General features: G+C 37.3%; 1 protein-coding gene across 5 annotated transcripts in view; it reads left to right on the top strand.

Moving 5' to 3' along the window:
- ACOX3 (acyl-CoA oxidase 3, pristanoyl) overlaps positions 1-12,845 on the top strand; it is a 90,689-nt gene that overhangs the window by 42,805 nt on the left and 35,039 nt on the right. For all 5 annotated transcript variants that reach the window (XM_044681471.1, XM_044681473.1, XM_044681472.1 and 2 more), the window contains exons 6-9: positions 2,219-2,315; positions 6,205-6,387; positions 7,470-7,592; positions 9,873-9,993. In XM_044681471.1, the coding sequence (XP_044537406.1) occupies positions 2,219-2,315; positions 6,205-6,387; positions 7,470-7,592; positions 9,873-9,993 (524 nt within the window). The remainder of the gene's footprint in view (positions 1-2,218; positions 2,316-6,204; positions 6,388-7,469; positions 7,593-9,872; positions 9,994-12,845) is intronic.

Genomic DNA, 12,845 nt, shown 5'->3' with positions numbered 1-12,845 from the left:
AAGTTTCTAATACTTTTCACTAGCTGTGTGACCCTCAGCAATTCACCCCCTTTGTGTGTTTCTTCAACTACAAAGCACCTCCCTCACAGGATTGTCCTATAGATCAAATGTCATAATGTGCAAAACACCTCGCAAATCTTAAAGCACTGTATAAATGATAGTTATTATAATTTCTAATTGAATCTATATTTAAGTTTCTAATACTAAAACTTTTCAACAATTTCTTAAAAACAAATCTTATAATTTCATCTCATTATAGAAAACGGTCTCAGGAAACTGAGATAAATGTTATCTGAGTTATCCATGGATATAGAGGGAAGTCAGTACCTAAAAACTGAGGACAAAATAGGACTTCTGTTAACTGTACCACTTTTTTGCCAATGCTATTCTTTCTCAGAATATTAACTGTTCAAAGCATTTTCCCTTTTGTATCAGTCAGACCATTAGCAAAACAGGAAATGAGACACCTGAATCCTGGTAATTGGGTGGCTGTATGTCTGGCTGTATCTCCATGTCACTGCTCATGCCAGGGCTCATTTCAGCCAGCATATCAATAGCATGAATAATAGATCACATTTAGATAGCACTTTACAGTTTACCAAGATCTTTCCACATCTTGATTTATTCATTTGATTTTCATAATAACCTTTTGAGATAGCTAGTGAAAATGTTATCCTCATTTTGCAAAAGAAGAAACTGAATCTCAGAAATGCCTAGTGACTGCCTGGTATCATACAAATAATGGCAGACTTGGGACTTGAATCGTGGCCCACTAATTTAAAATCCAGTTCACTTTCCCTTCTGTCTGCTGTCTTCCATTTTCAATCAGCTCAGCTCAATGAGACCATCATTCCTTTTTTAATTACAAATAGTAGTAGTAGTAGTAGTGAAAAGTAATAATAACATACATTTTCAATTCATCAAGCTGTCATTTAGCACAAGGAGAAAGGTTTGATAAGGTTCTGAAAGTCCATGGTAATAATAAAAATGGTTTGCATTTCAGTTTTTCAAAGCATTTTTCTTGATCATAACACTGTGAGGTATGCAGTTTAAGTATTAGCATCCCTCCTGGAGACAGTGTCAGACAAGTAAAATGTTTGCTCATTCTGGAAGTTATGCTTGTTAGAGTTTAGGATCATCTTTAAGTGATTTTCTATTACCTCTAGGAGCAAATACAGACTCCACTGTTTGGCTGAAAGGCCTTCACAGCCTGGTCCCAACCTTCCCTTCCAGGCTGGTTACACATTGCTCTCTTCCATGAACTCTGGGATCCAACATGTTCCTACTTTTCCTCATGTATAGTATTCCACTTCCAGGCTCTATGACTTTGCCCCAGCTGCCCCCCTTGCATGGAGTGCATTCCTTCTTTGCTTCTGTCTCTTAGACCACTTTTATGATTTGGATGCTTTTATGGTTTGGGCAGTCCCTAATTCTCTGTGGGCTTCCATTTCCTTGTCAGTAGAATGAGAGGGTTGGACAAGCTGGTCTCTGAGATCCCTTCCAATGCTAAATTGAGGATCCGGCCAATATATGGACATAGCTTTTTTGAGAACCTGCTAGAGTCTCTTTGATAGGAAGTCTATTCTTATTTCCCCAACTTCTACTGTCTTCTCCCTCCAAAGTCACCTTCCATCTATTTGGTCTATACCTGAGTAGGTGTATGGACATGCTGTCTCTCTTACAGAACGTGAGTTATTTCTTTCAAGGCAAAGACTGTTTCATTTTTTTGTTGTTGTTGTTCTTTATTCTTCATGCCTAGCACAGTGCCTGGTACACTATAGGTGGCAGATAAATACTAATTGATGGATAGAAATAAAACCATTATAACAGTAATTTCTGTAGCTCCATTACATCATTCATCACCTGCCCCCATCATTCTAATCAGCCATTCCTGTGTGCCTTCTTAGCTTTTGCCATTCTTGCATGTTTCCTTTTGTAAATTTGCAGTAGGTGATGTACCTACGCACTTCAGGTTTTCCTCTGTGCCCTTTACTGTATCAGGTGTTCGTAGTATTCCTGCCTTTACTATTTAACCAGCCTACTTCCTCTTCTGGTCATATCTAGGGAAGGACATTTATTTTGGTCAGCTCTGATGTTTAAATCATTGTTAGCAACTGGTGCAGCCAGCTTATGAAATATTAAAATTAGTTCTATTATACCAATTGAGGATTTTCTACAATTCTGAGTTCTCTTATTAATGTTTTTTTTTTTTTGCCAGATTCACCATGTTTCATAATGTTAGAATTCCCCGGGAAAATCTGCTAAACCGAACAGGTGATGTCACCCCAGAGGGAGTCTACAGTACTTCCTTTAAGGTACAGTACTCTTGTATTGAACCTGTGCACAAAATGAGGACTATCAAAAGCAAATTTATATGAATGATCCATTGTTCATCATACAAAGAGTGATATTTTCCCACAAAGTGAAATTTGGCTGTTTTTGTGACAGTAATATGCAGTAAAAAGAGCATTGAAGCAGGAGTGCTGGATTCGAATTTGAATCTCAGCTTGTTGCTACTGCAAATGTGAACTTGGGCAATTCACTCAACCTGTGTGGGCTTCCATTATCTCATCTGAAAAATGAAGGGGCTGGGCTAGAAGATTTCTAAGGGACTTCCCAGTTCTAAAAGGCATCTGACATTTCCCTTATGGATGCCTGCTGCAGCAAAGGCATTTGGAACAGAATGACATCCATAGGACAAACATGATCTCCTTTAAGAGAAAGCAGACAGGGTCAGGTAAGCTCCAAACACTTGGACTTCTCCCAAATCCAGTTAAGCTTTTGGGGGTTATTTATTCAGTAAAGTTTAAGTCAACAGGCAAATCTTTTCAAATGAATTTGCTTAAGGTTGCCACACCAAGCCAAGTAATCTAGGGCTATTTAAAAGCAAAAAGGAAAGAAAAAGTGAGCATTTATGAGCTAGTATTCAGGCTACAATGTGTTCAGGCTGCAAAATTCATGCTTCTCATATTAGCTTCAATATTCATTATAGGTATAGTAATGTACCAGATATCAGTACATAAGTATTCAAATAAGCAAAATTTACAGCAAAGGTTCATTCTTGGAACAGGCGCTCCTACTGGCAGGCTAGGTCCCCAAAGATTGGCAGCTACTCCTACCCCCCTCAGTATTCTAGGGGCAATCCCAAAGCCCTGAGGTTTCTACATTATTGCTCCTGAACCCCTTATCCAGTATGTTTCCTCCATATTGATTAACTAATTGATAGCTGATTGTTACAAAGGTGTGGCAAGAATAGAAGGACAAAAACATTCCCTCTGAGAGGTGTGTTCTCTGAGGAGTGAGGGCTCCAATTTGAACCTGAAAGGTACTTTCATATTGGTAGGGAGCATATTTGACTGACAGACTCCTTTAGACTTCTGGTTTAGGGAGTCCTTTCTCAACTTGGAGAGTTTCCACCCAACTAGCTTTTAGGTATGATGTCACCATGGATGAGTTATTCTCTTGCTTAGCTCATTGAAGGACATAGTGTCCATCTATCATTGGTTTGGATCAAGCAGGTTTCTCCTCAGGACTGGTTCTTCACCAGACTTGGCTATTGCTGCTTCTAGTACCAGAGGTCTGTGCTACCACCTCTAGTAGCTGAGGGGACCACTAATGGTCAAACTTTTGAAGCTCAAAAGTGACAACGTGGTCTGTGCTGAATCTAGACTCATTGACCTAAGAGTAGGAAAAAATAAATACAGAAGACACAGGGAGTGGAGATAAGGCAGAGGTTACCACTGTCCCACCCCCTACTTAGAGGCTCACATTTGTTTTTTACTTGAAAGCCACCAGGAAATTGAGAAGTATAATAAGGGGTTAACTCACTGATTTTAAGAGTAGGTCAAGGTTGTCATTGAATATGATTTTTCTAATATCTAGCACAATGCTTGGCATGTTGTAGCTGTGAACTAGATGCATGTTGATTGATATAATAACTTTATGGTAATATTTTTACTACTATCAAATAGTTATATATAGCAATTATACTGGGACTAGTCAGAAAGCTCTGAATCCTTGAATCAGAGTTCATATGGACCTCAGAAGATAACTAGACCACTCTGGACCTAAATTGGAATCTTCCTCTACAGTATCTCTGATGAGCACTAAGTCAGTCATCCAGCATCTTGCATGAGATCCTCTAGTAATGTGGAACTTTCTACCTCCTCCACCAACCTTATTTCTCTTTTATACAGTTTTACTTGTTAGAATTGCTTCTTTACATAGAACTGGAGCCTACTCCTCTGCAATTTCTACCCACTATTCCCAGTTCTACTTTCTAGAGCCAAGCAAGAACAAATCTTATACAGCTTCTACACCCCTAGATGGGGTAAGCCAGCCTAGCTGAAATGGCAGAGGACTGACCCTAAAGGAAACCAGGCAATTAGACTTTCATTGACTTCCATTTCCCATTAGGCTTGGGTGGACATAGTTCAGGACCTTGTATCTAAACTCTCAGAATGGTAGTGCTCTCCTCCCCTCCCCAGAATATTGTCTCTATTTCCAGCCTATCTCTTGTAGCCATCATTGAGAGGATCAACCCTTGTGAAAAATGAACTTATTCTTTGATACCACTAATAGCAGCTACTGACCACTTCCATCATTAGGTATGTAAACCCCAGAACTCCTGGAATAGTAGTGCTTTCAAAACCCTCTCCTTTCAGGCTAGTCCACATAACCACAATCAGGGAAGCAACCCTTCTGGAGAAGAGGCTAGGCATCTTGCCAGTTGCCAACCGACTGCTTCCACCAGGGCAGAGAGGCAGGTTATCTGAGCCAAATAGCAGGAAAAAAGGAGATGGAATGTACCCGTCAAGTCGATCCTCTACTAACCTGATCACCACTTCCTCAGACCATTGATCTGATAGCCCAGGACCCCGAGTCCAAGAGCCTGGGGTTAGCAGTATCTCCCCAGAGCATGGACCCTGCCTCCTGCCCTGCCCCTCCCTGTCTCCACCCAATGGAAGTGTGCCTGGCAGATGTTTCTACAGGTTTTAGAGTCACTGCCCTTTGAGGAGCCATAGCCATTGAAGACTCAGAAAAGAGAGTTGCCATCCCCAAGGTTTAGTATAGGCAAACAATTCAAAATGAGTTGCCATCCAGCTGGGTGGCTCAGTGGATAGAGAGCCAGTCTCTCTATCCCAGAGATGGGAGAGTCTGTGTTTAAATGTGCTTCAGACACTTCCTAGCTATGTGACCTGGGCAAGTCAACTAACCCCAAATGCCTAGCCCTTACCACTCTTTTGTCTTAGAACCAATATGTACTATTGGTTCTAAGATGGAAAGTAAGGGTTTTAAAAAAAAAGATGAATTGCTCTGTGACTCACCCCTGCCCCTTAATGACCATAGAGCCTTTTCATTTGACTTGAAGCTGAAATCTCTGCTATGTGTTTCCCACTAGTAGAACATGAGCTCCTTTAAGGGCAAGGACTATCTGGCTTCTCTCCTAGTATCCCTAGTGTTTTATACATGATAAATACTTGATAAGTGCTCATTCATTCATCTACATGACAGCCTTTCAGGTACTTGAAATCAGATGTTATTTTCTGGGTATTTTTTTCTTTAGGTTAAATAGCACCAGGTCCTTCAATGAGAGTCCATATCACCTGATCTCCAGTCTTCTCATCATATTGCTTATCTTCTTCTAGATACACTCCAGTTTTTTAATGTTTTTCAAAAAAGTGCCATCCCAAACTGAACATAGTGTTCCAGAGATGGTGTGACCACAAAGACACTTTTGTGTCCATTGTGAATACTGCCTGAGGGTACATTATTAGAAGTTTTGCAGCTTTTTTGACTGCCAGATCACATAATTAACTTCATTTTGAGCTTATGATTTATTAAAACCCCCAGATTTTTTCATGTCTACTCTTCTCTAGATAGCTCTTCTCCATACTTTTACAAGGGTTCTCTCTCTTAAATTTAATCTTTTTACATTTGGCCCAACATTTGAGACAACTGAAGGTCTTTTGGATCCTAATTATGTTGACCAGCATGTTAGCTGTCTACATTTCTGGCATCTTCAAATTGATAGGCATGCTCTTTGGGAAAGGATAAAGTCTTAGCTAATTCATTTCCTCTACCTCTTAAACAAGTCAGGCATTTAGCAAACATTTATTGAATTAATTAAAAATTTATTTGTCTATAAATGCAACCAAAGCACATATTGATTGCTTCAGTGATCTCTGTCTTTTATACCAACAGGATGTCCGACAGCGTTTTGGTGCTTCACTAGGTACTCTGTCTACTGGTAGAGTTTCCATCATAGGAATGTCTGTGGTGAATTTGAAACTAGCCCTATCAATAGCAATCCGTTTCTCTGCAACTCGCCGTCAATTTGGACCAAATGATGATGAGGAAATTCCAGTCCTTGAATATCAAATGCAGGTATATATTCATAAAATGGGATTTTGTTTGTTTGTATGTATGTATGTACCAGGAGGAGAATGGTGGAATTTATTTATATATTGATTTAAGTGGCTACAGTAAGGTGATTGAAGATTAGGGAAACCTTTCAAGGTAGAAGCTAAACAACAGAAATATGGCCTCCAACACATGATAGCATTTAATGATTAATCACTGATAATGACTCTGAATCTTATGCTCCAAATAGCTAATCCTCATCACCCTCTTGGTGGTAAGTTTGCCTTTAAGTACTGCTTGGAAAGTGGTTAAGGAATTCTTATAAAATAACCAGTGTACTACCTATAATATTCAAATAACTAGAAAAAGAGGCGGAGTGGTCATCATGTAGTTGAAGTGAAGGTAAGGGGGTAGATGGCCTAACTGCTGGTCTGAGGGCTATGAACTATTCAAAGGTTTAGAGGAAGGTTTGTAGCCAGTTGGGTGGATCCTCTAAAAGATTTTCTAGAATGACATGAGCAATGAAATGAAAAGTCATGGGCATGATTTGCTCTGCATCAGTCAAGTGAATAACCACATCACTAAGATCTCAGAGCTTGCAAAATAAACAGACGATTGATTGGTGTTGATTTTGATTGTATTTCTTCATTTATGAGCCCTTCACAAATGACCATTAAAATTATACAAGTCCATATTTTCAGTTGGCAGGATGGGTGATAATTTATCATAGCTGATAGAGATCTTCAGAGATCAGCCTTCCATCATCATCATTATCTCTGAGAAGTGATCTTCCAATAACCAGGAATTCACTGCTTCATGAGGCAACTTTTTTATTGTTGGGCAGTTCTTGTGGTCTGAAAGTTTTCCTTTTTGTTTCCTCATTAAAAAAATTGAATGTGAATCTGAAGAAAAGTAAGAATATAATTTGTCAGTGAAATGTTATGAGGTTGGTGGGATATTAAGAGTATGATTTTGGATCTGTATCAAGAAAAAATCATTGGAGTAATTTTTTAATCTATTTAAAAACTTACAGGATACTTGGTAAGAGCTAAGTATGAAGTAGTATCTTCCACTTATTCTATTTTTTTTAATTTTTTATTTTTCAGCAATGGCGCCTGATTCCTTACTTGGCAGCTACATATGTTTTAGACCATTTCTCAAAAACTTTGTTCATGGACTTGGTAGAACTTCAGCTAGGCCTTTTACAAAATGATAAAAGTATCAGACAGGTAAGATAATACCAAACACTTGTTGGGGTGCTTATGGTTACTAAAGTGATGCTAATTGAGTAGCTATGTTATGTTCGACGGAAACACAATACTCTTTTAGTTCAAAACAAATTAAGCTACTTCTTTTTGGAGTAAATGCTTAAGAAGTATTTGGAGTTGTGATGGATCACTGTATCAATCAGAGTGACTGTCTTTCACAGTTGATGACTGTCACTATTGTTGTAACTATGTACAATGCATGGACAAGGATAATTATGAGGTAAGCAGCGATGATGAGGATCTGCCTTTTAAGTGCTTCATTTGTCTCCAGTCCTTCTGCAACCCTGTGGTGACCAAGTGCAAGCATTGCTTCTGTGAGGGCTGTGCCCTTGCCTGCAACCAGCAAACCAGCCTAGCCAAGGACCTGATCACCAAGCTAGAGAAACAGCAGGCAGAGGCTAGGCTGGCACTTTTGACCTATTAGATAGCTGAGATGAAGATGTAACCCCCATTACTTAAGCCTAGAGCATGGGAACAGTAAATCCCTCTCTTCTTTGAAACAAATAATAATATAAAATATAATAAATTCATGGAATGAACAGTTAGTAAATCAGTTCCTGAAGATCTTTCCAGGTTTTTCCTGAAACTATCCCCTCCATTCTTTCTTTCTTTTTTTTTTTTCAAACCCTTGTACTTTCGGTGTATTGTCTCATAGGTGGAAGAGTGGTAAGGGTGGGTCCCCTTCATTATTTCTTATAGCAATATAGTATTCTATCACAACCATATACTACAATTTATTCAGCTGTTCCCCAAGTGAATTTCCAGTTCTTTGCCACCACAAAAAGCTTGTGTGAATTTATTATAAACTGTGCCCCCTTATTCCATTTGAAAAGCTATTCTTGGTTGATATCCCCTCCTTGACTGGCTGTGCAAGTGTACTATGGGAGGAAGACAGAGGCCTGCGTGGCTAGTTGAAGTCCTGACTTGGTGTTCTGGTGAAGGGAATGGGGCTGGTGGGCCCCTGGGTGACAGATGATATGGCAAAAAGTCAGGACTAGGACTCGGATTGAGGTAAAGCCTGTCCAATCAGAGAGTCTCAGGAGGAGTGGTGAAAGCTGTATAAGAAAGGGGATGCAGGAAGCTCTCTTTTGCTGGATGCTGAACACTTTCTCTCCCTATTCTGGAGCATTTAACTCTCTGCAAGCACTGGCTTATCTCACAGTAGCTGGGGGACGAGCCCTTGGGTGAGTCAAGGCAGTGTGTATAAAGCAGCTAGAAATTCGGGCAGCCAGGTGATCATGTGATCTTTCTCTATCTCTAACCTTTACTAATAAATAATTATAAATTAATATAGTCTACAGAGAATTTTAACCATAACAAGCTCCTATAAATATTTCTGTACAATAGCCCTTTCCCCTTTTCTTTGATCTCATTGGAGAACAGACCTAGCATTATTGCTAGGTCAAAGGGCATGCAGAGTTTTTAGCCCTTTGAGTATAGTTCAAAATTGTTCTTCTAAATAGTTGGACCAATTCTGAACTTCACCAACAGTACATTAGTGTTTCTATTTTTCCAGCTTCTTGGCAAAACTTTTACAGCTTTGTTTAATTTTTCTGTAATTGCTGTTGGATCCTGGAATTAAACAGTAAGTTATCAAAACAGTAAGGTTAAACAGTGAGAATTATAAAGGTACACTAGAAACAGTATTGTATTAGGAGTCAAAAAACCTGGGTTTTAGTACCCGCTCTGATACTGTTAACTATATGCCCACTTCTCTCTCAGAGATGAGTTATTTCCTCTGCAATATAAGAGGCTAGATTAGATGATCTCCAGAGTCCCTCCTTGCTAACTCAAACATTTTTACTTATGGAAACCCTTCTGGCTTTTCTATACTGGTACCACAAAGTTCTCGATTGTAATATGACATTCACCATTCTCATTCTGTTAACTATAAATAATGGAGACAAATTAGATTAATACCAATAATGATTATAATATTATCTCTTCATATATAGAGAATGCTTTAAGATTTTCAGAATTCTCAATAACCTGATGAGATAAAAATGGAAAATTTATTTCTTTGATTTGGGGAGACTGAGGCTCAAAAAAGTGAAGCTATTTGCCATTAACTACACAGATTTAGTGTCAGAACAAGCACTAAGCCCCAGTTTTTTTCTGATTACCTATACATTTCTTATACATAATTCTGAAATACATTTGTTTGATAAGATGGGTCCCCTTTGGAATATTGCTTAGTGTTAAAAGGTTTAAAAACTTCCTGTTTAATCCCTTCTTTTTAAGGCTGAACTTGGACGTGAAATTCATGTATTGGCATCTGCTGGCAAACCTCTAGCTTCCTGGACTGCCCAACAAGGAGCTCAAGAATGTCGAGAAGCTTGTGGAGGACATGGCTATTTGGCCAGTAAGTGTGAGGGTAGCATTTCTCTTTTGGTCTACATTCTACCATTTAACTTTTGGATGTCGCTAAATTGAAGATAATACTGCATTATATAGAGAGAAACTGAGAAGCAAAGCCATAAGTTGAGTTCCAATAGAAATTCAGAATCGATGAATTTGAATTTTGGTAATATTCATTGATAAAATTCTCTCAGTAGGGAGAGAAGGTGGTATAGCAAAAAGATCACTGGGCTGTGAAATTCAAGATCCCCAAGTTCTAATCCTGATTATACCTAACTTGCTATATTATGACTGTGCACAGGGTACTTAATTCCTCCACATACCAGTTTCCTTATCTGTAAAATGAGGAGTTTAAACTCTTTCCCTAAGATCCTTACTTGACCAATGTTCTTGATTTAAAGAATTTATATATATCAGCAATGCAGGGTTCCAAAATAACCCCAAGGGAACCATGATAAAAAAAAATGTTATACGTAGCCAAAGAAGGAACTGTGGGAGTCTGATTGCAGAGCAAAGCATTCCCCTTTTCACTGTAGTTCCTTCATGATTTTTTTTCTTGTATGTGTAATATATGTCTTCTTTTATGGCACGAGGAATATAGAAATATATATTGCTTCTCAGGGTAACCTATGTCAGAGGGAGGGAGGAAAAGGAGAAGGGAGAGAATTTGAATATCAAAATGTCAGATGTGTAATTGAAAAAAAATTTAAATAAAAAAAGAAAAAAGAATTGGTATAATTAGAAACATTATCTTAATTTTTTTAAAGACTGCATTTTTGACAATTCAGAGACACTTGATTTTTTTGGTAAATATTTCATAAATGAAAATATATTTTGATAATTTCTGTCTTTTAAGCTTTTATATTAGCAAATGTTCTGATGGTCAACTACCACTTTCATTCCTCTCACAAACATTTCAAATGATCAGAAAATGTCAAAGCATTTAATGGTGAATCTCTACTCTTAGTGATCCCCTAGTTTTTCTCCTCTCTTTCTACCAAGTATTGTTATTGTTTTACGCAAAGCAATAACTCATATTTTTATAGATCTCGAAGTTTTCCAAGTACTTCTCCTTATTTAATGCCTTTTGTCTTTGTATCACAATCATTACCCAGTACCCCTTTGAGATTGAACCCTCTCTGTGACAAAGGAAAACAAGTAAACAAACATCATCATATAAGGTAGGCAGCAGACTGTCTTTTCTGCTCTCCTTTATGCCATGTTAAAGGAAGTAGATTTGCTATCTCTTTAGGACCTTCTTTGGTTTTTCCATTTTTCAGAACTTAATTTCCTTTTGGAATTTTTTTTTCCACTTGCCTTGTTGTAATGTATTGTTCTCTTGGTTCTGCTTATTTTATGCTATTTCAGTTCATATGGATTTTTCCATGTTAGTTGAAATCTCTCATATTAATTGTTTCTAATTACACAATAACATTGCATCATATTCATCTAGGAATAGTTTTTTTTAAAGCCATTCCTTAGTCAGTGCACATCTACTTTGTTTCCATTTCTTTGCTACCATAAAAAGTGCTTCTAGGGATATTTTGGTATATGTCAGACATTTGATTTTATCTTTGATTTTCTTTAAGCATAAACATAATAGTAGGATTGCCAAGTTAAAGGGCATGGATAGTTTAGTTACTTTTTTTGCATAATTTCAAATTGGATTCCAGAATACTTAATAGTTCTATCAATAGTGCATCATAGTGCTTGCCTTCTCTGGCCCTTTCAGCATTGACTGTCCCTATCTTTTTTTTTTCTTCCTTACCACTATGCAAGAATTAAGGTAAAACCTCAAGATTATTTTAATTTGTGTTTTTCTTACTATTGGTGGTTTGGAACATGTTTCATATAAGTCATCTGTAGTTTATAGATCTTCTTTTGTAAAGTTTACATCCTTGGATCTTTTTTTTTTTTTTTTTAATTTTTACTTTCTGCCTTAGAATCTATGCTAAAGTATCATTTCTAAGAGAGAAGATGAATAAGAGCTGGGTAATTGGGGTTAAGTGACTTACCCAGGGCAGCAGAAACTAGATTTGAACCCAGAACCTCCTATCTCTATGCCTGACTCTCTATTTACTGAGCCACCTAATAGCCTTCCAGCCTTTGATCTTTTGGAAGGAATGGATTTTGGTATCACATATCAGTTTCCTATACATTTTGGATACAGGATTTTCTAGTGATACAAATATTTTCTCTGCCATTTTCCTTCTGATTATGTCTTCCTTATCTTGTTTATGAAAAAAAACCTTTGTAATGTTAATCAGTCAAAATAGTCTATTTTATCTTTGGTGATCTCTTTTATCTCCTGTTTTGTTAAGAAATGTCCCAGGTTATGAAAAATACCTGGTTTCATTCTTTTCTAAATTTTATTTTCAGTTTGGTATGGCAAACAATGCTAGATCTTGGTTTGAAATACAAGCTGTTAAAAATATTAAAGAATGGCCCTTCCATCCCTGTGATTTTAATATTTCTATATTCCTCATGCTACAAAAGAAGACATTATATGTATGTTATTGAAAAAAAATTAAGTAAAAAAAGAAATAAAAAAGATATCTTCAAATTTCTCTAATTTTCAGGATTTTATTTTGCATTCTTTAGGGTTTCTATTTTGTTTATTCTTTATTCTTTAAATGTTAAGTTTAAATTATTTATTTTTTTCCTTTGGATTTTCTCAATATGCTTTTAGAGATATAACTTTTCCTCTGAAGCCTGTTTTAGATAAATTTGAGCATTTCCCCCTCCATTTTTACTATCATTTATTATTAATTATTCATTGTTTATATACTCAAAAATCCAGTCATCATTTAGGATGTCATTATTTGGCTCTGGGTCTATAACTCCTTTTCTTTTACT

Source organism: Gracilinanus agilis, chromosome 6 (assembly GCF_016433145.1).
Source record: "Gracilinanus agilis isolate LMUSP501 chromosome 6, AgileGrace, whole genome shotgun sequence".
Classification (NCBI taxonomy): domain Eukaryota; kingdom Metazoa; phylum Chordata; class Mammalia; order Didelphimorphia; family Didelphidae; genus Gracilinanus; species Gracilinanus agilis.
This window is presented reverse-complemented; position numbering and strand designations above follow the sequence as displayed.